Source organism: Lemur catta, chromosome 9 (genome assembly GCF_020740605.2).
Source record: "Lemur catta isolate mLemCat1 chromosome 9, mLemCat1.pri, whole genome shotgun sequence".
In the NCBI taxonomy this organism is placed as follows: Eukaryota; Metazoa; Chordata; class Mammalia; order Primates; family Lemuridae; genus Lemur; species Lemur catta.
In genome coordinates this window covers 55036931-55064868 of record NC_059136.1, presented here as the reverse complement: position 1 = coordinate 55064868, position 27938 = coordinate 55036931, and the positions used below count along the sequence as shown (strand labels likewise).

Below are 27938 nucleotides of genomic sequence, written 5' to 3'. Positions count from 1 at the left end.
TTCTAGGGTATCTCAGCCCACCTCTTTCCTTACCTTTTGGCTCTCCCAATACACACCAGTGAAGTAGTTCTGATATTGGTCAAGGGTGTAAAGGATAAGGGCTCTAAAATTGGGCTGTCATACTGAGGTGAGGCAAGAAAATGGGCTGGTGAGTGTAGAAGTGTTTATGTAGATCTTTTAGCAAAGTGAATAAAGTGGTAATAAATGAAACTGGTTTAAAGTAAATTCCTTCTTTCATTTGCTTCACTGGATACTTTCCTTTCTTATAGCCAATGTGCTAAGACAGGCCTGGGATGAACCAGTTGGGAAATACACTCTGAAAGATCAAAGGGGAAGAAGAATGAGACTAAGGAGCCAGCCACTAGATTTGTCTTGTCTAGTACTAAAGGTTAAGGAGCAAGAATAGTTTTTTCAAGGCTCACATAAGGTCTAGCCACCTCACTAGAGTTAAAAAAAAAAAAAAAAAAAAGAAAGTTGGAGTCAAAGCTTTTAATGAAGGTAAAGATACATTTTCTTATTGCCTATCTTAAACTGTTCAAGGATTCAGACATTTAAGTTTATCATTCATAATACCATGAATTCAGCATCATGGTGGAGCCTTTGAATTTTTTATACTCATTTATACTGAAGCATCTGTCCTCATATTCACTGCCTTCCTGCTTGTTACTATAGATAAACATCCCTGCTCTAACTGTATGTAGAGCCTACCCTATTTTTGTCTACTCAAAGACACATCTCCTACAATTCTCTGAAATAAAGTATGGAATTGGGTGGAGAATGTTTAAACATTTACAAAAATAATTATCATAGTTCAAATTTTTATGCTAAGTGATATGAAAAGCTAAATAATTTGAATAATTTCATTTTATACTGGGGGCTTGACTAAGGGTTTTAAAACAAACAAGCAGTAGTAGTAATACTACTTGGAAAAAGTAGTATTTCTTATATTTTATCATGTGCCAAATATAAGAAATAGTGTAGATTAGAGTGGTGGTTCTCAAACATTTTGGGTCTTGGAGCCTCATCACTATCTTAAAAATGTCTGAGTACTTCAGAGACCTTTTGTTTATATGGATTGTATTTATCAATGTTTACTATATTAGAAATATGAGAAAAAATTGTAAAATACATTTATTAATTAATTTAAAAATAATAGTGAACTCACTGCATGATAAGTAACCATATGTAGTAGACAGAATTCTAAGTTGACGTGCAGTGACCTACCCTTCCTTCGGGTATGTACAAAACCTATGACTTGCTTCTAGTTAGTAGAGTATGTCAAAGATGATGGGATAGCCAATTATGTGATTACATTATATTATATTAGACAATATCTTAAATTGGAGCAAGAGATTCTTCTGGTGGCTTTGTAAGAGGGCCATGTGGCAGGAATCTGTAGGGGGCCTCTAGAAGCTGCATAGCAGCTGGCTGACAGCCAGCAAGAAAGTGGGGACCTCAATCCCAGAGCCAAAGGAACTGAATTCTGCCAGCAATCACATGAGCTTGGAAAAGGATCCTGAGCTCTAGGAAGAAGCATGGTCTAGCTGACACCTTGATTGTAGCCTTGTGAGACCCTGAGCAGAAAACCCATTTAAACCGTACTTGCACTCCCAACCTTATGGAAACTGTACGATAATCAGTGTATGCTTTTTTTAAGCCACTAAAAATATGGTGATTTGTTTTGCAGCAATGGAAAACTAAGAAAGGATACTTCAAAGAAAAAAAAAGAAAGGAAAAATTTAGTGAGAAAAGTGGATTATTTTACATTTTTGGGAAATTACTTTAATAGCAGTTTCTGTATTCAATATATTGAGATAGCACACATGATTTAGCCTCTGGAAAACTCCACTATTATATACCCATGAAAGAATGAGAGTCAAAAAGACAAATAACACGTTAGTATTATGAATATAGTTTTGACCCTGCAGATCCTCTGAAAGGGGTTTAGAGACCCCACTGAGGTCATTATATTGTACTTTTGAGAACTGCTAGATTTGAGATTTGAGTTTTCAGCAATTTCCTCTTCCATCACCAGTAGAGTATTTAATTGTATATGGACAGGATTATGTAAGGTATCCTAAACTATATGGAACTCTCAGCTTCATTGCCTATTTGTCAGTTGGTTTCTGCTTTTGTCCTTGGGTTTGTCTACGTGGTTTATTTCCTCTGCTCCTCCTGTTAAGAAAATGTGTAAGATCCGTGCTGCTGACTCTAGTTTTTAGGAAGAAGAGGTAGGAATATGTTTATTATGTAGTAGATTGGGACAGGGTTTTCCTCGAAATCATCCTGGCATGTTTTGACTCTAGCATTTACCTGCAAAGGTGGTGTAGCCATTGAGATTTGGTTTAAAACTCAGGAGGAGTTTATAAACTTTTTTTTCCCTTGTAAGAAATTTATAGAAATTGTCTCATTTAAAAAAATTATGTGTATCCATTTTTATGTATGTGTGTTTATGTATTGTAATAATAATGGCACTAGTTCCTATTTCTCTTAAGTGTTTTGTTTTAATTTTGTCTAATCTTTTTTATCCCTAGGAATTCTGAAGAATGAGTTAATCCCATTCATCTCAAGATAGATCAATACATAATAAATTTTCTATTGTCCTAATATTCGGTATGCAATTTATTGTTATGAACATTAACATATAATGTGGATTGCTTCTTTAGTAATCTGTGGCTACTCTAGTTTTTTCAGATAACTAAGTCAGCAGAAATAAACAGTATAGTGAATCAAAATTGTTGTTACCTATAATCTACTATTTTTATTTTTGTGATATACACCTGAGGGTTGCTTGTATATATTATTAGACACAGTTGGAAGTTTTGAGGTCTGATTTGGAACTCTTTATCTGGAAAGAAGGTCTTTCAAGGTTGGTTTGAAGGTTATTGGTGGAACAGTTCTCACTGTGCTTACCTAATTACACAGTGCTTGAACTGGAAAATTAAACTTTAGGTTTACGTCCCCATCCCTACTAATGCATCTTCCTTCCACTTTTTCTTTTCATTTCTTCTTTCTCTTATTATATTTCCACCTGAACATTTTTTCTTTGTCAGTTTCTTAGATGTCAGCTTTTACCTTATTTTTCCTCCTTAATGGTTTCAAATTCTTATTGAATTTTCTATTTATCCAGTCTCTTTAACCACTTTAGTCTTCCTTTTCTTTGCCTAAAACTTAACTTGTGTTGATAGAGCAAGATTAACAAATTTTACTTATATCTCTCAGAAAAAGCTTATAATATTTTTCATACAACCCAGATGGCAAGACTATAGAGTGTAGAGAATCAAAATTGCTGTGAAGCGAAATAACTGTTTTTCACTTCTGTAACGTATATCTGAAACTCACTTATATAAATTGGTTGACATAGTTGAAAGTTTTGAGTTATGATTTAAAACCCATTTTTGGAAGGTGGTAAGAAAAGTGTTTCTTCTATTTGACTTTCATTAATAAGAATTAGAGTCACGAGAGTGGGGAAGATTGTGAAAATTTGATTTTTGTTTTTGTGGTATTTCCCCTTTCTGCCTAAACATATTTTGATCTATGCTTTAGTGTTTCATTCTCTCAGAAAATATGAGATTTGAGAGTTATGTTTATGTCCAAGGCTTAATTTGGACTTTTTATTTGTAATTTTACATCATCTTTTCTTTTTTAAATGCCCAGGACACTTATAAACTACAACATTAACTTACATTTTACCTGAGAGCATCCATAAGAAGTTGATGGTAGTACTTGGTAGTACTATGTAAGGACTGCTGAACTGTGACTCAAGAGATCCGGATACTAGTTTTAACTTTACCAAAAACCATTTGGAGAATGAAAAAACCTTGGATGAAACAATGCATCTCACCTCTTTCTGTAAAATGGAGGGGTTTAGAGTCTATTTTAAAAGTGGTAGGATATCACTGTAGGATTTAAGCATGAAAGGAACATGATATTATTTATGTTTTTTTGTATGGTCAATCTTTCTGTGGAGATTAGGTTGTAGGGGACAAGACTGATGCAGAAAGTTAGGACACCATTGAAAGAGTCCATGAGGGAAATGTTAGCACATCAGGGGTTAAGTGGCAGGCAAGCGAGCTCCGGTGAGCAGTGAGGGATCCTTCATCTCTATTAACAGCCATTCTCCATTGCTTGCCATCTCTCCCTCCACACCCTACCCCTGGCCCCCTGTCTCTGGGGAAAAATTGTCTTCCATGAAACTGGTCCCTGGTACCAAAAGGTTGGAGACTGCTGTGTTAGTAGCTTGAACTAGAATTGTTAGTAGTGAGATGGAAAATATTGATAGATTTGTCTTCTGTTTTAAAGATAAAGTTGATGGAACCTACTGATAGATATGTGCGGTGGAGTGTGAAAGAAAAAGAGGAATCAAGGGTAACTCTTAGATAAATCATGGTGTTGTTCTAAAATAGGAAAAACTGGGGAGAAACAGGTTTAAGTGAGGAAATCAGGAATTATGTTTGGGACTGTTATGTTTTAAATGCTCTTTTCACTTCAGTTTTGGGATTCCAAATTGACAGGTGGTTAAATGAGTCTAGAGCTTTCAGGGAACGTAAGGGCAAAGATATAACATACAGAAGATATTTAAAGCTATGGGATCTAAGTCATTTAGGGAGAGCCTGTAGATAAAAGAGCAGAAGGGGCCCACAATATAGCAACAACAGGGCCTTGGGCATTTCCAACATTTAAAGATCTAAGAAAGGAGTAAGAGCCAGCAAAAGACACTAGGAAAAATTTGCCACTGAGTGAGCAAGAAGAAAGTCAGGAGAAATTTTCTTGGGACTGAAGAGGAAAAGTAGTTAAGAGTCATAGATAGCATTAGCATTAGTGTCAAATACCACAGGAAGTCATGTTAAGAAAAGAACAGAGAATTGTCTGTTGAATTTAGCAACATGGAAGTCATTGATGAGAGCAATCTCAATAGACTATTAAGTGTTGGAAACTTGATTACTATAGATTGAAAAGAGAATGTGAAATGAGAAAGTGAACATAGCAACTATAGACAACCTTTTCAAGAAATTTTGCTCTTAAGAGGAGCAGAAAAATGGGGTAGTACCTAGAAGGGAATGTGGGGGTCAAGACAGGTGCTTTTAAGATAGGAAATAATAAAGTAACAAAATCACTGGTGACTTGATGCACACATAAAATAAATGTTTTTTTTATTTTTTTTTGAGACAGAGTCTTGCTCTGTTACCCTGGCTAGAGTGCAGTAGTGTCATCATAGCTCACAGCTCAAACTCCTAGGCTCAGTTCATCCTCTTGCCTCAGCCTCCCAAGTAGCTAGGACTATAGGCGTGTGCCACAATGTCCTATGCCTGGCTAATTTTTTTGAGTTTTTGTATGGATGGGGTCTCACTATTGTTCAGGCTGGTCTTGAACTCCTGACCTCAAGTGATCCTCCCACCTTGGATAAATGTTATTTATTTGTTATAATAAGTATTGTCAGAACCAAGGGATTTCTAAAATAGATTCAATAGCAAATAAACTAGGTATTTTAGGAAGAAGCTGGTAAGAAAAGAGTAAGCTAGATGGAAAATTGATAGAATAGTTCTTGTTTACATTATACTTTTCTATTTTCAAATTTGGTGCTTAATCACCTTCAGCTATAAATATCGACGATCTCTGATTAATCCTGATATTTGTCCATTTCTAAGGGTCAGCCAAATTATATTTTTTAAATTGATAGGATTGGGTTGAAATTCATGTAGATTTGCATACATTTATTTACATAAAATGTTCTGTTTGCGCTGAACAAAGACTAAAAATTTGGGCTGGGTATAGTGGCTCACACCTGTAATCCTAGCCCTCTGGGAGGCCAAGGCCAGAGGATCGCTTGAGGTCAGGAGTTGAAGACCAGCCTGAGTAAGAGCAAGACCCCGTCTGTACTAAAAATAGAAAAAATTAGCCGGGCATGTTGATGCACACCTTGCATGTAGTCCCAGCTACTGGGGAGGCTGAGGCAGGAGGATTGCTTGAGCCCAAGAGCTTGAGGTTACAATGAGCTATGATGACGCCACTGCACTTTAGCATGGGCAACAGAATGAAACTCTACCTTTAATAAAAAAGACAAAAAATTTTATTTGCTTACTTTTCTACAAGGGAGGAGAGGGGGGTTGATAAAAGAAGCCAAGAAGATGTCTGTTCCCAGACCATTTTCACAGGCTAGATCTGGATCCTACAGAGTGAGTGATCTCAGGCCAAAAGAGCTATTTTCAGGAGAACTGTTTTGAAGCGCAAGGTAACAAGCAGCAATTCTTCAAATTCCAGATGGCAAAATATATAACACAGAGTTGATCATACTATTCTTCTTCTCAAAGCACTTGTTTTTTATTGGCTTCTAGGCCACCACTCTCTTGGTTTTTCTCTTGCCTCTGTGGCTGCTTCTCTGTTTCCTTTACTGGCTTTTCCTTCATTACCTGACAATGAGGAACTTAGTTCCTTGGTGCTCTGTCTTAGACCTCTTGCCTGTTTTCATTTTGAATTTTCTCTCTGGGTGATCTCATCCACTTACCTTGGTTGAAATTATTACCAACATGCTGATGCTTCCTGAAGTTATATCTTCAGCTGAGAACTCTCTTCTGAACTCCACAGTGACATATCCAATTGTTTACTTACCTGTCTTTTTAACTATCTTGCATGCACTTCAAATTCAACAAATCATCATTTTCCCCTTCCTTCTATCTCAGCCTGCTCCTTCTTTAGCTCTCTGTCTCACCAAATTTTAAGACTGTCTGCTTGGTTACTTAAGAGAGAAATCTGAGAGTTATTTTTGACTCCTCTCTTGACCTTCATACACCATCTCTTATCTTATCCTCTTGGCCAGTCAACCACTAAGTCCTGTTGATCGAATATTTACCTTTTTTAGTCTATTCTTTTTTCTCAATCTTATTATGATCACTTTAGTCCAAGTCAATTAAAGTCATACTTGAACTATCATGTTAGCTTTCTAATTGATTTCCCTGCATCCACATATAGTGGGATAATATTTTGGTGTGTTTATTGTTGTATTTTCTTCTGTGTGTTTCTTGTTAACTCCTGAACCCTCTCCATTCTAACTACTAGGACTTGATGTATCTGTTGACTCAAAGAGGGTTGTTACAACAAAACACACAATTATTCATGGATTTGATTAAAAATCAAAATACTCAACAGTTTTCAATGCCCTGTAGGATGTGGCTCCTCTTTCTTCTCCAGCTACTTGATTCCTCCCTGAATTGGCCTCTTCTGGTTCTTGAATTATGCCATAATCGGTGTCATCTCTTGACCTTTGCATAATGCTGTACTCCATATCAGGAATACTCCTTTTTCTCACTCTGGGCTTGGCTAGCACTTATCATTCCATGGTTTTCATCTTGAATGGTACTTTTTCCAGGAGAAGTTCCTCTGAAGTCTCTGAATTCCAAGACTACTTCGAGGCTACCTGTTGTAAGTTCTCTTTACATTTTAATCATAATTTTTAATAATGCATACAATTATTTGGTATCTATCTTCCCTGCTAGACTGTTGATCAAAATTCCCATAAGGGCTGGGAGGATGTTCTCCCTACCTTCTTTACTTCTTCCCTCCTTCCCTTTCTCTTTCCACCCTCCTTCCTCCCCCCATCTCTTTTTCTTTCTTTCCTGTAAGCCCTTTAGCACTTAACTACCTATTAGACTTTAGTCTGTACTTAATACTTCTGGAATGAATGAATGAATGAATTTGAACAGTGATTCATTCTCCCAATGCTTGCATAAAACAAAGTACCTTGAATCGTTGTAGCCTTGAGATTCACCACCTATAAATCCACCTGGGAGCTGGAATTCAGATTGAGGGGACCAGAGGTGGTGAGGCTCCATCCTCAGGTGTCTCTATAATCAACATACATCACTGAAGAGGATGTGTGTATAAGTTAGAGGACAGGGAAGGCATATTTGATATGCCCGAGTACTTCTACATACATAGGAGGTCATTTGACAGGAAGCTAAAGTCCTGCTAAATTACAGATGGGGGCAAAGATCCAGGGAGATTTGAGATTATTACTCTTGATGTAATCCCTTTTGTAACTATAGCATGATGGGAGCAGAAGGCATTTGGGATTCAGCATAAAATTTTGAAGGAACTTTACAAGTCAACTAATCTTATCTTATCCATAATTCAATCTTCCTTTACACAAATCCTTTGTTTCCTCTGCTTGCATGCTTTTAAGGACAGCAAGGTGGAATTTACAGCAGTTGCTTAATCCTTCGTCACAGGACTAATTCTAACCAGTTCACTCTTCAGTAGCTCTCCAAATACTTCTGCCTATATTGAAATCGTAACAACAACAAAAAAGACCAAAACCTTGGAATAAACATTAATATTCCCTCTAAGCTGACCCTCTTTAGAGGCAGTCATAGTAGTTCTGTAGTGGCCTCCAGGGCTATGTTGACAGATGAAGAAAGTGGACAGGGAAAGATAAAAAGAAGGCAAGGAGAAGGTAGCCAATGGAAAAGAGTTAAATAAGTTCCAACTCACTCTTTCCCATTTACACCAGTCAGTGGCAAGCAGCTGGTTACTACTTGCTGCATATTTAATTGAATGTATTATATAGCTGGCAAGGATACAATATATTCTAGTTTATGAGAAGTGTTCTGTAATGTAAAAGTTCTAGTGAAAACAAATTAAACTTTATTGTTATACTTTTATGTGGATAACTGTTCTTCAGTATTGAACCTAAATAATGTTCTTTTTAAAAAATTTTATTGTATATATTTAAGGTCTACAACACAATGCCTTGATATAGATAGTGAAAAGGTTACTATAGTCAAGGAAATAAACATATTCTGATGTTCTTAAAGCTTTTAAGGCACTTTTTGACAGCTGTTGTCAAAGCTGAAACAAATATTTGTATTTATGGAATAGGTAGCCTTTGGGAGAAAAGACTTCCTCTCCCTTTTTTCATAATATAATGAGTAGAGTGGAGTTGTGTGAAAGAAAGGAATTACAAAGGGAAACCCTTGGAAGCCAATATTTTTGCATAGTATTTCATTGTTCCCATATTTTGCCTAAACATGCTTATAGTTGTGCCAATGATTATTTCTAATATTTTTATACAATAAAAATGTGCAGTAGTAGTTATTTCTTGAAGAATCTAGGTGTATTTGGAAGTTATAAGGTATCAGAGGTGCCTTGTGGAGGCAGTTTGTAAGCTTTAGTGTGAGTCCTTGAAGCTCCAAGGCTATAAACATCTCTTATATTGTGGCTCCTGGTGAATGTAGCTATTAGAGATGGAGTTGAATTTTATTCATGTTGATATAGCTTCCTGAAATTGTAGTGTAGCTTCTGATGGTTCTCTTGATAGTTATCAAGGGAATATATACTTGGAACTAGCAGTCCTAATATTGGAGGGACTTACTAAATTGTTTTCAGAGACATTGGTTCTCTTTCTTCTAATTGGTAGAATCTCTAGGTGTCGCTCCTGACATTCTTGTTCTGGAGCTTAAATCCAGGTTTGGTGCTCTGTAACCTAACTCTTGCATGCAATGAAGAAGAGATTTCTGCTGTTGCCAGTTTTTAGGTGTGGAAATTAAACTCGCAAGAGCTACTCTGGCACTGGACTATTGAAGCAGCCTAGTAATAACTTCTCATAATAATGTGGCTCTAGCCAAAGTACAGTAGGATTAGCCCTTATATTTCTGGCCTTTTTAGAAAGAAGAGTGAGAGAGATAATGATGGTGGGGCTTTACACATCTGCAGTGGCTTTCACTGTGCTTTCCCTTTCCTTTCTGAATTAGATGGTAGAAACTGCTTGTATGATGAGTCTGTTCTATAACAGTGGTCAGAGCTAGGGACAATCTCTAAGAAATAGTATAAAATTTTTTTCTATATCAGAAAATAACTGGACATCACAAATTTTTAAAAACTTATTATGAAAACTGATGTAAGGATTTTGAATTGTTTTCTAATTTTTGTCTGACGTTTTCTGAGTAGAAATGTACTAGTCATCTTTAGATTGGTAATGTGCTTATTTAGGTCTGGGCTATTTATTCTTCCTCTCTTCCATCCCTGAATATGTATTATGGTTCATCCTAAATTGAAGCATAGGCCAAATTACCTTTTCTGAATGCCTTCTTCTTCCTCCTTTTGTTAGGAATTCCATCATCTACCTTTTGTTTCTTTGCTTACTTTTTACCCATGACATGAATGGTTCTATGGTCCTTATACCTCAGGGATATATTTACAGCAGAAAACTTTAATTTGCGAAACGTATGAAGACACCATTTTTCAAAATGTTTGTTCTCTGGACCATCTTTTTTTTTTAACTCTTATGTTTTTGTCAGTGAGATGCATCAGATAGTCAAGGGAATAAGAATAATGCAATGGATGAGATGATGCAGTTGTTTCACTTATATAGATAGGACTACAGATATACAGATATACATTTTAAGAAAATGAAAAATTCCTTTAGCATGTCAGGAATTTTTTGTAATGGATTATACGTACTGTAGATCATATGATTTTAATAATTCATTAGCTATGTTTAGATATATGTTTAGTTATTTTCATGTATGCTGCACTTTAACAGAAACACTTAGGTACTGTTTAAAACTAAACCCAGGCATTTTGAAAACTATACAGTTTAAATATTAATATATTATGAGTGAACATACCTTATCAGGTAAGAAGCTTGTGTTGTTATTAATTTAGAAGAGCATAATTTTCCAATTATGATTTTTTCATCTAATTTTTTAGTTTGTGTTAATTTTTTAAAGACATTTAGCTTAACGGCCTGTAGGCATTTGCAAACAAAGACTCTTAAATAATTTTAATTTAAGAGCTTGTACTTCAGTATTTTTGCTGCTAGTATATCAAAAAGTATATAGAAAAAAGATCTGTGATGTTTCTCACTCAGAGATAATCAATCTTAACATTTTGCTATATAGTTTTCTAATGTTCTTTCAGATTTTGAACATTTAAAAAATCTTTTTAAACTTATTACTAAACATTTCTCCAAAAGGTTTTACCAATGTACACTCCTACCAATAAATATGGTGTGACTGACCATTTTTGATCCTCTGGCCAATATTTTGTCAATTTAATAGGCAAAAGTATATTATCTTACTACTTTTATTTGAATTTTGTTGGTTAACTTTTAAAGATATCTTCTTTAATTGCTTTTGCTTCTTCTGTTAGCACTATTAGCACTGTAATTTCCAGTGAAATGATAAAGATTCTAATAGAACATCCGTAGAGAAACCAATTGCCACCATCTATACCATTTGTGAAAGTTAATCCCTGTCTGTTGGACTCAGTATAAATATTGAGCTAATCTTACCCAAGTCATTCTTAGTATATATAATTTTCTAGAAAAGTATAATCATAAGCATTACATCCCATCAGCATCCAATAGATAAAGGGGTAGAGACTTGTGCAAAGAAATTGTACCAGTAATTTGATTCCTTACATAGTTCATAGTAAGATTACTTCCAAACACTATGTACTTTACAATTTATAAAATGCATTTATACATATTATATTTGATGTAATAATCCTATGAAGTAAGTGATATGCCTAAGTTTACACTTGAAGAAACCATAGCTCAGATATATAAAGTGAGCATCCTGAGGTAATATAACCAGTTAGGGTTGGAGTCAGTACTTAAACCCAAGCCACTTGACTCAAGTATGATATTCTTTCTGTTCTCATAGAAGTCTCCAATATTTATGTTATTTATGAGCTTGCACTATATAGAAAATTTAAAGCAAATATTATCTATAAACATTCTTTATAATGCTCAGGGTATTCATAACAAATTACAAAGTCCATCCAAAGCACAATGTTTTTGATTGCAAATATTGGTGGCTGTTGTATTTATGAACCTTATAACATGATGTAGAAGGCTAAAAATAAACAGGCAAAAAATCTATAGAAACTAGGAACCAAATGAAGCCTTGAGGTGGTTTCCTATCCTATCTATGGATGTAACTAAAAAATAATTAGCTTTTTGATAAAATTTATGCACTCGTTTGTTCAACAAATGTTTATTGAACACCTGCTTCATACTAGGCATTGTGCTAAGTGAATAAGACAGAATGCAGCACTTAACCTTAAGGAACTGAGGGTGAAAAATATTAAATTTTTTTTCAAGTAGATATATAGTTAACACTTACCTCAAATTATGTGAAGAACAAGTGCAGGGTATAATGAAAGTGCACAAGAAAAAGTCTACCTAAGAGAATGACTTGTGAGCCCTTAACGATGAGTAGGAACAGGTGAAGGTGGCAATGGGGAAGGAAGGTAGAATAAATCACTTCTGGGGTAGTGAGGGAACTAAGAGGAAGCTGCTCAGTTGTGTGAATGTTGTATAGTGACAGCTGGAAAATAAGTCTGTGAGGAAGGCAGTTGATATATTGACTCTTTCAAAGGAGCCATTTTGAAGGCTTATTCTAAACATTTTTGAAACTCTTTCTCTGACCTTGCTTTCATATCTAATTTTTAAATACAAAAGAAAAACATTTTTTAACAACAAAGATTGTTGCAATATAATTACCTTCTTATTTAGATGATTTGCTTCTAAATGGCTTTTGATTATTTATAAAAATTAAATCTACCCACAAGGGGCAAATTTACATTTTTTCATTATAAATAATATGAGCTATGCAATTTACTTGGTAATATGAATTTAAAAAATGTTTATGTTTATGCTTATAGAAACTGACCTTTCATAGATGTGAAAAAAAATCAACTTATGATCAGAAGCTTAAAAATTTAAAGCTCATCAAGTTGTTTCTGTTTGAGGTAAATGAAGAAATCCATTTGAAGTTACTTGTAAGTTAAAACATTTGAGATGTTTACTCTAACTGAAATATCCTTGATTAGGCCACTGGCAGGTAGTTTTCCTATTCATCTATAGAAATTGGCTTATTTATAATAGGTGTACATTTGTGTGTGTGTGCACATTTGTGTGTGTGTGCACATTTGTATGTGTGTGCACATAGGTAGAAAACAGACTGTTAGGGAAGGAGGGTAGGAAATGGAGTCCAAAGCAAACAACTTCATTCCAAATATTCTTTCTGTATTTTACAAAATGTGATCTTTAATCCATTGAAGAGTCAGTTTCTTTTCATCTATAAAATGATGGTAGCATTAACACATACAACATTTTCTGGCTATTAAAAAAATAAATATAGAAGTGTTTTATAAACTAAAAATACTTTATGATTTATATATATGTGTGTGGGCTTGACAAATAGATTGATGTGCAACTATAAAAATCTGAAATTATAAATAATAGTCAAAATGAGGCACTCTTACTTGAGGACCAACCTGTAATTGAACATTTTATTAATAGTTTAAAAAGAAATAAATTAGTTGTTTAAAATTTATATTATTACATGTTTATTTTGTATTATTCTTATGTGATGTGGTATTTATGTCAAAAATAATTCACTAGTTTTTAAAAACTAAGTGTATTTAAGTGCCTATTTATTAATAGTATTAATAATATGGATGTGGAAGGGGATAGAGAGGGTTAGGGCTAAGAGTTGAGGAAAAAAGGGCTAAAAGGGCTGGATCTGTTAAAGAAACATCAAGGATTAGGAGCAATTAAAGATCAATAAAAATGTGAAACATCTCTATAAGTGAGTTGATATTTAAAATTTGGTTTATACGCTACTCTCAGAGATTTTTTAAAAGAAAGATGGATGCACCTGGAAATAGAATAACCTAAAATTTTAACTGAAACAGAATTATTCACTGAGAATGAATGTAGATGTGGAAGATTCTCTAAGACTGTAGGAGCCTTCAGGAAATATTCTTTTCTTAAATGCTATGATCACCACTACTGAAATAAATTAATGTTAGTTGATAAAGTGTCTCTGGCCTTGGTTGTAGTATTTTTTTTTCTTTTTTGGATTTGTGGAAAGTTTTTATTTAATGTGTGCTGTTTAGGTGAATTTTAATTGATAGGGTACAGTTCTTTTCAAAAATTGCTTGAATAATCATGTAGTCAATTAGTATAGCCTTTAGAAAGAGACCAGATTGAACATTATGCACTTTTCTTTAAAATTAATGAAGACATTTTAAAATTAAAGAGGAAATTAAGACAACTAAGTACATGTTTTCCAAATGTACTTCTCTTTAGAAGTATGGCATTATAAATGCAGGCAATAAAAAGTCTATTTTAGTCTGTCATATTTTTATTGCTTCATGACATCAAAAGAAGGATATACCACTTATTTTTAGAGTGTTCTGGTCCTATGCAGCAGCTTGCACATTGAAGAGATACACTCTATTGCTGGAGTACTAGTTTTTCAGGAAAAGAGAAAAGCGTTGGGGAAATGCATAATTTCTCTTACTTTTACCCAGTAGTAACATTGAGAAGATACCTTGCCCCCATTTTTATTACTTCTGAGATTTTATTGCTGGCAGCCAGATGTGCTGAAACTCCTGACGACAGCATCTATTCATTGCGTGTTTTTAATAGGCTTAGAGAAATATGAGTAGAGTACATGAAAGCAGCTCAGCTTCACACTTCAGCTGGGAATGCCCAAAAAGCTTACTGCTGTTTAGAATTCTTGCTACAGTCAGGAGAAAGCCGAAAGCTGCACGGGTACTGAATCTTCTACGACTGAATTAGAAGAATAATGACTGTACAATTAACTATCAACCTCTGCTCATTTAAGCACAGTTTTTACAGAGATCAAGAGAAATATGGAACTTGATTGGCATGTTTTTATTTGATGGTGTCAGCAAATAGATGATTTTAAAGACAGGTGGTAAGGAAAAATAAGAGAAGAAAAAAAAAAAAGAAAGAAAATGCAATTTGAAACATTGCGCCAGGTCTGCAATTCTGTTTTATCTCATTTTCACGGGGTTTTTTCATCCCCACCAAATATTTTACAAAATGAGCTTTTTGGACAAACGCTGAACAATGCAAGGTGAGTAGAGCTAAACTATATTTTCTTTTAATATTGTTATTTTTAGAATAATAATCTTGTATGTCTGTAAAACTTGTTTTATATTTGTGTTAATATAATAAGGGTGTTTTCTTTTTACCATAAACATAAAATTTTATGTAGTATTCTTCTTAATTTGATTTTAAGAAGGAAAATAAGCTTATTTCAAAGCACAATAAGCATCTTAAATTTAACTAGCTTGACCTCTGAAACATAATACAGATACAAGACTGTTTCATTATTTTGTTTCCTAATAAATAAAATGATTAACTTAAAATGCCTAATAGATGTTTTCTTTGTGATCATGGCAATGATTACGTTGTATATATAGGGATGGGGCTATATAATCATATGTGATTTGTTGGAAAATGTGAATTAGCAGTCATGCATGCTGTTGTAAAACATGTGGAAGATGTTTTCTAGGTCTAAGACATTTCTCTATGCAGGGTAGATCAATAATCACTTTTAAACAAGCTGTGTTTGTGGAACTGCTAATAATGCTTTGTGTTAGGTTGGCTAGGTTGGCAGGATTCTTTGTTATAAATTCTCATTGTTTTTCAGCATGATCATTTTTTTGTAATGAAGATTGTTAAATTATGAACATATGTTTTAGATGGTTTCTCTGGCTTACATTAAAAGAGACATTCTATTAAAGAATGCTTTTAAAATGCAGTTTTATCATACAGTCCTTCCCTCATTTAAGCTGTTTGGCTTTTGAGAATTTTTCATGTTATATACCTTGTATAAAAAGCTCCCATTTTAACTAAATGTATCTGGAGAAAGACTGAGAAAGAAATTTTGTGAACATGATAATGCACTGAAACCTTCTGGAAACTGATGGGAAACTAATAGTGCATAAAATATCGAATGGTATTGCTGGGTCTCTTCCTTTTAGGATCTCGGAACAATGTGAGGCAACCTATTTTAGAGATTAAAAAAATACCTGTTATACAATATGTATCTTAATTTAGCAAATGAAAAGAAGGCTTTTAAAATTTGTTGGCATTTAAAGTGTTTACTGATGATAAATATATTTATGACCTTTTCCTTGAATATGGAATCACAAATCTATTTCTTATAAAATTTTACTCTTTTCTCAGTGTAGTTCTATCCAATAAACTAATTTGAGTTTTTCATAGTTTATTTTCAGACTGAGAATATGTAACAGTATATGAAGTATTAGGGTATTCTATAATAGGCTAGCTATATATTAAGGTATTTTTTCTTTTTATTTAGTAATATATTATGTGAGTGTTTGTAATTTATGATAATATGTATCGCATGTTATATTTAAATAAAAGAAGCAGGTTTCAAAAAATTTCCATGACCTGAAGCTATCAGAATTTTAGGATTTGCACTCATCCCTTATAAATCTTTTCCTTGTTTTATTCCATCTCTTTTTTTAATGCCAAGAATTTATAGTGCTTAAAAGTACTAATATTAGGGTTGGGTGTATATTCACTATAGGAATTATGCTATTAACAACATAGTAAGGAATTGGTTTTAAAGTAAGTATATAAGTTTGAAAATATGAGAATATCTATTTTTTGAAGGAATTGTGTGCATCGCCATCATTATATGCATTTGCTTTGGCTTCAAGTTGCTTTTGTTGTTAGCATGCCTATAATTTCAATACTCTCATTAAAATCCGGAATTTAATGTGACTGCAATTCAACATTAAATTATGAAGTTTTTAATGCTTATAAGAAAAATCTTATTTAACTTATTTTGATTCTTATCTAAAATTATCCAGAACTACCAGTTAATCAATAAATAATTTATCTTGCCTTGGGAAAAAAATCCCTGCCTGTATATGTTTTTAACTTATTAGTCTTTAAAAAACATGTAACATTATTTCACAAATAGATCTACTGATCTTCACAATCAACTGTTTGATTTACTTTTAATATCAATAAAAACTAGTTACATACTTAATATTTTAAAAGTATGAAGAGTTTAAAATAAGTACATGAGTTCATAATTAAGCTTACACATATTTTAATTTTTTGGTTAGGTTTTGTGTTCAGATTAGATTTAAGGGTCTTTCAGATTTTTTATTCTGCTTAGATTCTTTAAAAAGATAAAATGTTTAGACATTAACATTTCAATTAACACTGAAGCAGAAAGTAAAGATATAGAGTGAAAAATCATTCTTGAAGGAAAAAATCATGGAAGAAGAATGACCAGAGTATACCATCAGAAGATGTGATCTTAGGAGAACTTAAATTTATTTTTAAAATAATGGGTCTTTTAACTTTATGGACTGGACATTAATGGTCTTGAGATTTTAAGCATCAATTTTATAACTGTCACCTCTGGAAAGAACAGTTTTGAATAGTTATCATTTAATTATTTAGTTGATATGGAATATTCAGTGTTTGTATTGTGACATTAACTGTTATCTTTAAACTGATGGAAAAAGAACATCATAGACTTGGACAATTGTATTATATTTTATTTTGAATTGCTTTCTAGTAGAAATTGCTAGAATAGTACTATGTATCAGTTGTAGAGACTGCATTATTAAAAGGGGACCCCTTCTAGTAATTTTTAAACTAAGACTTTTCTTAGGTAACTAATCTTTTCTTATCCCTAAATCTGCAATTCAACTTTCATCAGGTTTTTACATGGTGGGCAGTTGACTTCTATGACATATTATCAATAAAATGTTAAAGAATGGAAATCTCCCATAATACTTGCTCCAGAAACATTTCCAAGTTCAACTTGTCAAAAGAGGAAAGATTTTAAATACAGCAATAATATTACATGTAACATAAATCACTAAACTGGAGATTAATATAGATTGTTAAACTATTTTATTACATTATGAATAATTGAAATTTATTTATGAATGAAAATCATTAGAATATTTTGGGCTAACTTTTTGTTGGAAACCGTATAGCTTGACCCTTATGCTTCAGACAGAAAGTTCTTAGCGTATTCTCTTACCATTTTGGTTCTTGTGTACCATTTTAGTGCATAAAGGAAGTGACAGGATCCTCTGTTCTTTTATAGCTGACGTGAAACAACTGAAGGTCCGGCAAGAAAAACAAATGTGTCTACAGCTTACATAAATTCATTTGATATGTTTTGATGAAATGCATTTTAATTTAAATTTTTGTTATCAAGTCTTCTAACTGTTAACTCATTTTTGCCAAATTAAATTATTTAATCAGGACACAAACATAATTGCTTTTGTTCTCAGTAAAGAAAGTCCTCAAGTACTGAATTCATTATGAAATCTAATTTTTGTTATCTTGTCTTTGGAAGCAAATATAAATATTGGGATGCTAGAAGATATATTTTTTTAGCAGGGTTCACTGCATTGAGTTAGCAATTGCTTTGGGCAGTATTCAAATAAATATGCTAATGATGACTATGTTTTGTGATAAAATTTATAGAAAAATGCACTTAATAAATATCCTCTAAATTTTCTCATTTTCTGATTTTTAGCCATCTTTTTTATACAATGAGATCTGTATTTTCCTCTAGATGTAATTTTTTTCCTCGTCACTAAATGTGTGACAGTGAATTTGTTGTGCTGTCTGGCCACACAGGGGCATAATAGAACTAGCATTTATTCAGAATAGATATTAAAAACAGTCTTTCTCTCCTTTCCATATATGTATACATATATATATGAGATATGCAGATTTTCATATTTAAAAGTAAGATTAAGAAAAAATTTAGTAAATGAAAGCATACTTGAATTTGTTGGTGTTTTCAATTGCAAGTAACTGTATGATTTAGTTTGTCCGGGGTAGTCTCAGTTTGTTTGTGCCTGCTGTCCTCCAGTGATTATTATTCATACCACTTTTCTCTCTCGAAAGTGTTGTGATTTGACAGTAAATTTACAGGGCTACTCTAATTATAAAAATGGAATGTAAAGCTCAAATTCACCTAGTGTAAATGGATTTTATTCCATTGAAACATTACCATAGTTCTAAACATTAGAGATTTTAAATAAAATCTGATTTTGCAAAATAAATGTCTATTTAGTCTGGTAATATTTTTAGTCAGAAGTAGTTGTCATTTACATAGCATTTAACATGGCTTTGGTTTATAGTGAAACCATTAATTTGTGTCCAGGAATTTTGGCACAGACACTTGTTATTCATCATGGCACAGTAATGCCTACTTTGATATTGAAAGAACAGCATGCTTACTTTTCATAGCTCTGAGGGTGCAATCTGCACAGTGTGCATTGTTTGGACTTGGTATGATCCCAACACAACTGAATTCTCACATTGCCTGAAAAGTCTATATTATGAGGTATAAAGCACTCAATAGTCTTATATACATTTATGTACATGTACAAATGTTATTAAATATCTAATTATTATTATAAAATAATTTTATGACTATAAATTATTATTTATTATAGATGTAAGACCTTAACACAATTGTGTTTAGATTTCTAATCAAAATGACTTTTGATTTAGATATGTTTAGCATTAATATTTTTACCTGAATATTTACTATGGACCCTAGCAATATACCACAGTTATTAGTATAGATCCTTAATCTGATACTGATCTGCAGTCTTTAAGTATTTTCTTTATTGAAAGAACTTTTATAAAGCCACTGATTTTGGTGATGACTGACAGGTTAATGTTAACTATACTTTTTTATTGTCAACTTCTATATGATCATGAAGGATTTTAGAAAAGTCAAAGAAGATAATTACTAGTAAACTTCTTTAATTCCAGCACTATTCACTGAATAGTAAAATGAATTCATTTCATAAATGCTGTGGTGCTGTGAGTTATATTTATATTCATTTGTGAATTACTCAAAAATTCATGGTCCCAACAAAATAATTCCTAGGACTAAAACCTACAATTTTAGTTTAGCTTCTAAATTTGATAAATTTTAAGTATCTCAGAAATGTGTGTGAACATTTCTTACAAGGCAAAATGAAAAGAACCATTGCACATTAATATCGTATTATCTTAAAATGTGAGCACGCTCTTTATTTTGCCTAATGTTTTTCAAATTATGCTCTTTGTTTGTTTTACATTTCTTTCAAATTCTAGCTCAATATGTAAACCAAATAGAAGCGGAACAGCTCTGGTTTAGAAAGTGGGATGTAGGTCCCATGTTGGGTTCTAAGAAACACAATTTGAAGACTTCTCTATTCTACCACTGTCATTTTACTCTTGAACAAATTAAGTCCAGCTGCTTACTTTAATCAAACTCAAACTCAAACTGATTTACATTCACTTATACTTCTTTAAACTTTTCATCTTACTGTGTGTCCTTTTAAATGTCAGAGATAGAGGTAATAGAAAATGGCAAAGAGAACTGCCGTGTTTAAGTAAGGATTAATTTATATGCCTGATTTTATTATATATTGTAGGTTATGTTGGTTAGTGTTGAACATAGGAGTTGAGTTCATATCTAGGGTCTGCTGCTTACTGGCTATATGTTATGGGTAAAGTCACTATACTGTGAGCTCCTTGAGTTAGGGACTATATATTTATTAATCTCTGAATTTCCACATTATATCCTTCACACTACTTCCTAGTAAATATCCATTCCCCTCAGCCTCCAGAACCAAATATTGTACTGCTCTTTAAGTTTCCTAGTATAGAATAGCTTTGCCTGTTCTCTATCTTCATATAATTGAAACCACATAGAATGTACTCTCTTTCTAAAGCTTTTTACTCTGCATAATTAAAAAAATACATGTTATTGCATGTATGAGTAGATTTTTTTCTTTTCATTGCTGAATAATATTTTATTTTATGAATATGCCACACTCATATAAATATTTTTGTGGACATATATTTTAATTTTTCTTGAGTGAACATCTAGAAGAGGAATTTATAGATCATAGAGTATGTGTATATTAATTTTATAATGCCAGATCATTTAAAAAGGTGGTTGTTACATTTAAACTTCCGCTGACCATGTTTGAGAGTTTCATTGGTTCCACATACTTTGCATCATTTGAGATGTAAGTCTTTTTAATTTTTGTCATCCTGGTAGGTTTATAATGGCATCTTCTTGTGATATGGTTTTATATTTGCCTGTTGACTAACAACATCAAACACTTTTCATATGCTTATTGGCCTTTTGTGTATCTTCCTTTGCGAAGTATCTAATTTTTTAAACATTAAGTTGTTTGTGTTTTTATTTATAAGTTATAGATGTTCTTTAACCTGAAGTCAGTCCTTTGTCAGTTATGTTTTGTGTATATTTTCCCCTATTCTGTGGCTTGCCTGTTCATTTACTTAACAATGTGTTTTGATGAGCAGGAGTTTTAATTCTAATGAAATCTAACTTATCAATTTTTTCTTCTTATAGTTTTTATTTTCTGTGTGCAATCTGAAAATCCTTCACCAACCCCTAAGTCATGAAACTATCTTTCTATATATCTTCCAGAAGCTTGAGTTTTAGCTTTTTGGTTTAGTTATATGATCCATCACAAACTAATTTCTGTGTCTATAGTGTGAGGTAGGGGTCAAGATTCATATTTTTCCAGATGGATATCCAGTTGTATCATTACCATTTGCTGAAAAGACTTAAAGGCTTTTTACTCCCTATTGGATTGCTTTGTCACCTTTGTAGTAAATTGAATAATTGTATAAGTGTGGTTTTATTTCTGGGCTGTCTACTTTATTGATCTATTTGTCTATCCTTACACAACACCTCAATCTTACTTTATAGTAATCTTGAAGTCTGATAGTGTAAATCCTCCATCTTTGTTCTTCTTTTTCAGTAGGTTGAATAGTCTAGATCTTTTGTGTTTTCATGTATATTTTATAATCACTTTGTTAATTTTGATTTGAAAAGTTTGCTGGGATTAATTTTGGGACTACTTCATATTTTTGTAGATTGATTTGGGGAAAATTAACATCTTAACATTGAGTCTTCCAGTGTTATAGCTCTTCATTTATTTAGGTCATCTCTAATTTATCTAAGCAATGCTATGTAGTTTTTAGGGTACAAGCTTTGGATGACTTTTGTGAAATTTTTTTTCTAAGTATTTTAAGTTTTTGATCTCATTATAAGTGGAATTCTTTTAAAAATTTCTGTGTCCAGTTGTTTGCTGTTAGTATATAAAAATCTAATTTATTTTTAATATTGTTTGTATCTTTTGACCTTGCTGAATTCATTTACTAGTTCTAATAGTTGTTTTGTAGATTTGTTATGATATTCTAGGTAAACATAGACAGTTTACTTCTTTTTCAATACTTATGCTTTTTATTTTTTTTTTCTTTTCTTATTATAATGTTTAGGACCGTGTCCCAAGCATAATGTCAGACACAAGTTGTGAGAGTTTAGTAATAGTTTTTTTAAAAAAATCATGAATGGGTTTGCATTTTGTCAAGTGCTTTCTCTGCAGTTATTGAAATTATATAATCCTTCCCCCTTGTTCTGTTAATATTGCTAATTACACTAATTTAGCTTTAAATATTAAACCAAGTTTGCATTGGTTTAATTGGTTAAATCACACGTAGTCATGGTATATTATCATTTTATATATTGCTGGTTTAGATTTTCTCTGAGTTTGATAAGCTTTTTTTGCATCTGTGTTTATGAGAGATATTAGTTTCCTTTTATTGAAATGTCCTTGACAGGTTTTGGCATTAGGGTTATTCTTACCTCATAAAATGAGTTTGGTATTTACTTCTCCTCTATTTTATGAACAGTTGGTATAAGATTGCTGTTATTTCCCCCTAAAAATTTGATAGAATTCACCAGCAAACCATCTGGTTTTCTTTTGTGACAGTTTTGAAGAAGAATTCAATTTCTTTAAGATAAATAGAGCTATTTAGATTTTCTGTTTAATCTTTCTCAGTGCATTTTGCAAGTTGCGTTTTTCAAGAAATGTTTTAGTTTATCTAAGCTGACTAATTTGTTGTTAAAATTTTGTTATATTTCTTTATTATCCTTTTACTGTCTAGGGAATCTATAGTGATAACCCTTCTTTTGTTCTGATATTGGTATTTTGTAATTTGTGATTTTTCTCTGTTTTGCTTATCAGTTTTCCTAGGATTATATTATCCTTTTTTCTTTTTATTTTGATAATTTACTCTTGTTTACTTACTATTTCACTGATTAATGTTCCTATCTTATTCCCTTGTTTTGACTTACTGTGGTTTTAATTTCCTTTACTTTTTCAAGTTTCCTAAGGTGAAACCTTGTGGTTTTTCTGATACATAATTTATTTAAAATATGTTAATTTCTAAACATCTTATTAAAATATCTTATTTATTTTTTATGATGTAATTTTATTCTCTCTCTGTAATGATTTTTATCCTATTTTTTCTCTCAATTGCTGAGAGAAAGGTGTTAAAAATTTTAACTATGATTATAGAATTTATTGTTTTTTTCTAAAATTTTGTCAATTTTTGCTCTATGTGTCTTAAAGCTCTGTTACTGAGTACCTACACATTCATGTTAGTGTTTTCTTGGTTAATTGACTTAAAAAAATCTTTGTGAATTGTCCGTCTTTTCCTTGGTAATACTCTCTGTCTACAAGTTTCTCTCTCTCTCTCTTTTTTTTTTTTTGGTATTGTTTCTGTGTTTATTCTTTGTTTACAACATTTACCCCCACCTCATACTTCCAGAAATGAATATACAATGATTTTTAAAAAGACATATATAATTGTCAATGTAAAGAGAAAAAGGGTGAGAAGCCTCATCTTTGAACTGAAAGAAGGCTTTTCTTTTCCTTCTGCATGGATAATAACACATAGCATCAGGAGACACTCATTGGAGAACAGCCATAATCTCAAAGTGACTCAGGCCCCAAGTGACTCAAGAGGTCAACCCTCCTCTCTAGTTGAATAACTCTGGACAGTCCAGCCAGCCGCCAGCCTTCACTGAGCACTGACCTGAGTCCATTGGACACAGAGGGGCTCCAAAGGAGTCCCACACCCTGCTGTGTTTCCTTTGCTTTTTGCTTTCATTGTGGGTTTTTTTCCTAGTCATTTACTTTCAATGTATCTGTGGCTTTATATAAAGTATATCTTTTATAAGTATTGAATAGTCAAGTCTTACTTTTTAAAATGCATTTTGATAATTTTCCTCTTTTACTTGGAGTATTTAGTTGATTAACATTTAATATAATTATTAATATATTTGAATTTAGGTATTTGTTTTATGGATTTTGTTCTACTTTCATTCTGCTTTCCTGTCCTTTTTTGGGTGTATGTAAATATACTTTATAATCCAATTTTAATTTATCTATTTGCTATGTATATTTTTTACCATTAATTTTTATTAATTGCACTTTCATAATCTATTAACAATCTATTTAGTGCTTATAGTGTACCATTTTATATAAAATGCTTCAAACAGTCTTACGTATTTTAAATAGATTAAGAAGAACAAGTAGTCTTTTATATTTAATCACCTATTCCCCAATTTAATAGTTTTTCTTTCTGAAGACCCAGGTTTCCATTTGATAGACTTTCTCGTTAGCCTGGAGAAATTCCTTTGGTATTTCTTGAAGTGTAGGTATTCATGATGTCTCCATTTGCTCTTATCTGAAAAAAATCTATTTAGTCTTCATTCTTTGTGAATATTTTTCTGGAATATAGAATTCTATGTTACAGTCTTTTTATAAAAAATTTAAATTTCTGCAGTTTAAAGTGGCTTTCATCATTTCTGATAAGAAGTCAGTAGTTCATGATGACAAGTCATTGACATTTTAAATTGTTTTTTGTGTTTAATGTGTTTTCTCTGGTTGATTTTAAATTTTTTCTTTATTTTTTGCTTGTATCAGTTTTATTATAATGTATTTACAAATGGTTTTTATTGTATTTATTTTGTTTGGGTCTTCTGTGCCTTGTAAGTTTGTAAATTTATGTCCTTTATCTAATTTGAATTTTTTCACCTAATTTGAATAATTTTTTGGCCATTGTTTTAACAATTTTTTCTACCACATTTTCTCTCTATTTTCTTTCTGATTCTTTACTGTATTTTAGACCTTTTATATATTATCCCTTGGTTCCTGTAATTTTTTCAACTTTTTTCTCTGTTCTTCAGATTGAGTAATTTTCAATTTCATTGATTATTTTTCTTTCATAACCTTCTCTGATGATGAAAAGCTCATCTTGTGACTTTTTTATTTCAGATATTTTAGTTTTTATTCTAAAATTTCCATTTGGTTCTTTTTTATAGTCCTATTTCTCTGTTGAAGTATCCTATCTTTTTACTCATTTTGAACATGTTACCTTTATTTCTTTGAACACAGAATAAAAACAAATTTATTTATTTATTTATAAAACCACTATAATATAGTGGTTTTAAAATCTTCTGCTAATTTAAACATCCAGGTTATCTCTGAGTCTCCATTAATTGCTTTTTCTGTTGAGTATGGGTCATGTTATTCTATTTCTTATAATATCAGGTAATTTTGAATGTAATTTGGACATGATTAACAATGCTTTATAGAGACTGAAATTTGTCCCTCTGAAGAGTGCTGATTATTTTGAAAACAGGAAGTTAATTTGGTTTAGCTTTAGCTACAAACTTAGCTTCCCTTGAGGTAATCTTAATTTAATTTAATTAATTTTATCTGAGCTTCTTGAAGTCTTCTTGTGCATGCATGAAATTTTGGCACTGTTTCTTATACACAGAATTTGATTTTTCCTTTACTTAAGAGAAAAAGCAAAGGTAATTTTCTGTTTCTTTTTGGTCATACCCATCTTACCTCCAACTCCTTCGTTTGTTTTTTCAAGCCAATAAGACTCTTGAGTTTTCTAATATATTAGCCTCCAGGCATTGATTACATTTGGTTAAAAGTCATAAAAATGGGAAATTCACTTAGTATCATCTTCCAAGAATCAGTTGCTCCCTAGTATCTTTCTTCTTTTTGATACTCTCTAGGGCCTTCAAATAGTTGTTCATATTTTGTCCAGAATTAATACTTATTATCTGTGGGAAGGTTAGCTTGAGGGTAGCTGCTTGGCCCCTCATTATCAAAGGAGAAATCTGTTCTCTTAAAATTGTATTGGCTAAACACTTTACTGGGAGGAATTATGTATGTAGCTTCCTTTATAATCCCTGACTTCATTCTTTGTAATTTATTGTGCTTTTCCAAAATCACTGGATAGCCCATTGTCCAGTGGCTAATTGAGAACCTTGTGTCCTAATTAAATTATCATTGTATATCATCAGAATATATAGAGAATATATCACTTTTTTTTTTTTAACAAAAACAAAAACAGGGTCTCACTCTGTTTCCCAGGCTGGAGTGCAGTGGCTGATCACAACTCACTGTAACCTCGAACCCTGGGCTCAAGCGATCATCCTGCCTCAGCCTCCTGAGTAGCTGTGGCTACAGGCCTGAGCCATAGTGCCAGCTGAGAATATATAACTTTTAAGTAGTCTTTCTTTACTACTCTACTTCATCTAAATTCTAATGACTATTGCTAATGGCAAAACATGAGCAAAATGCGCAGAGGCTTTCTTCACAGTAAACACAAGATTGGTATGACTGATTTAATTTTAAGAGAAAATGTCTGATCAGATACAATTAAGAGATAAAAGTCATCATACTTCTTTGTCTTCTAATTGGAGGGACATCCATTTCAACGATAATTTCCACAAGGAATTTTTAAGGGAAATTTGATGATGTTTGTAATGAGAATGAATATGCTAAAGATGAAATTAGGCTTTGTTAGAGTAGTCACCAATTGATCCTTCAACTAGTGTTAATCACAGTACAAGAAATGAAAAGTGTGTGCTGCAAATTTGGTGATAATTATTTGTAATCATGGCCAATCTTTTAAATGAATAAATTTTCCAAGGCCACAATGGTTTTTTGTGGATTTCTGAACATAATTTTTTCGGGACTTCTGAGTTATATCATAATTTTGAAACAAAACATGACCAACATAAAAATAGGACACACTACCTTTTCTGGAGAAATTGAACAGCTTGTTATAAAAACTATTTGCACAAAATGTAAATCTGATGATGAAAATATACTTAGAGCAATATGTGCTTTAAAGAATATTACCATATTTCCCATGAAGCACACATAGCTAAGGAAATGCTTATTTATATTCTTTACTGTTGGCATTACAACAAATATATAGATGAGCAGTTTTAATGAAAAGCAGTATGACAATATGATAATACAGTCCAAAAATTATATGGAATTCTTCACCTGCATGAGCATTTGAATATTTTAATTCTCATTCTGCGTTTTTTTAAATGTTGTTTAATGCAAAGAAGATTTATTATTTTATAAAACCCTTAATACAAATGCATGATATATTAATTTTCTATTGTTGTATAAGAACTTAACACAAGCTTAGTGTCTTAAAACAACACCCTCTTTACTGTCTTGCAGTTCTGTAGGTCAAAAGTCCAGGTATGTTTGGCTGAATTCTCTGCTTAGGGTCTTACAAGGCTGAGATCAAGGTGTTAACTCTTATTTGAAATCTCTTGGGAAGAATCCACTTTCAGCTTCATTCACATTGTTGGCAGAATCCAGTTCTTCGAGGTTGTGGACTGAGGTCCCTATTTCCTTCCTTGCTGGCTGTCTGCTGGAGGCTGCTGTCAGCTTTTAGAGGCCTCTTGCATTACCTGCTTCATGGTCTCCTCCATTTTCAAAGCCAGCAATGGCATGTCAAATCCTTCTCCCGCTTGTAATCTTTCTTACTTCCTTTTCTGCTACCAGCAAGAAAACATTCTCTGCTTTTAAAGGGCTCATGGGATTAGATTGGGCCTACCCTGATTATTTTTCATTCGATTAACCCAAAGTCAACTAATTAATAGCTTTAATGCATCTATAAAAAAACCTCCTTTTACCAAGTAACATAATGTAATCACAGGTATAATATATTCATGGATTGGAAATCTTGGGAGGGGTGAGGGAGGCAGGACATTTTTAGAACTCTGCCTATCAAACATTAGAAGAAAAATTTAAAAGTTTATTCAAGTACAGTGGAAAACCACACCAAAAACAAATATAAATTGGATGTTGAGACGAACAGAAAATTACAGTATTATCTGTAATCCTGAATTACTAATGTTTGTATCCAAAAAACAGCTTATTATTAA

The 27938-nt window shown here is 32.4% G+C and overlaps 1 protein-coding gene across 37 annotated transcripts in view; it reads left to right on the top strand.

Annotated features, from left to right (window-relative positions):
* The window catches only part of RIMS2 (regulating synaptic membrane exocytosis 2), a 637809-nt gene that overhangs the window by 226806 nt on the left and 383065 nt on the right, over nucleotides 1–27938 (top strand). For 10 of the 37 annotated variants that reach the window (XM_045561896.1, XM_045561886.1, XM_045561893.1 and 7 more), the window contains exon 1: nucleotides 14482–14891. The exons of 21 other annotated variants lie outside the window; for them this stretch is intronic. In XM_045561896.1, the coding sequence (XP_045417852.1) occupies nucleotides 14770–14891 (122 nt within the window). In that variant the 5' untranslated portion in view covers nucleotides 14482–14769. Of the gene's footprint in view, nucleotides 1–14481; nucleotides 14892–15688; nucleotides 15710–27938 lie in introns of those variants that run through there. 6 more of the 37 variants (XM_045561894.1, XM_045561891.1, XM_045561875.1 and 3 more) reach the window with 4 other exon arrangements.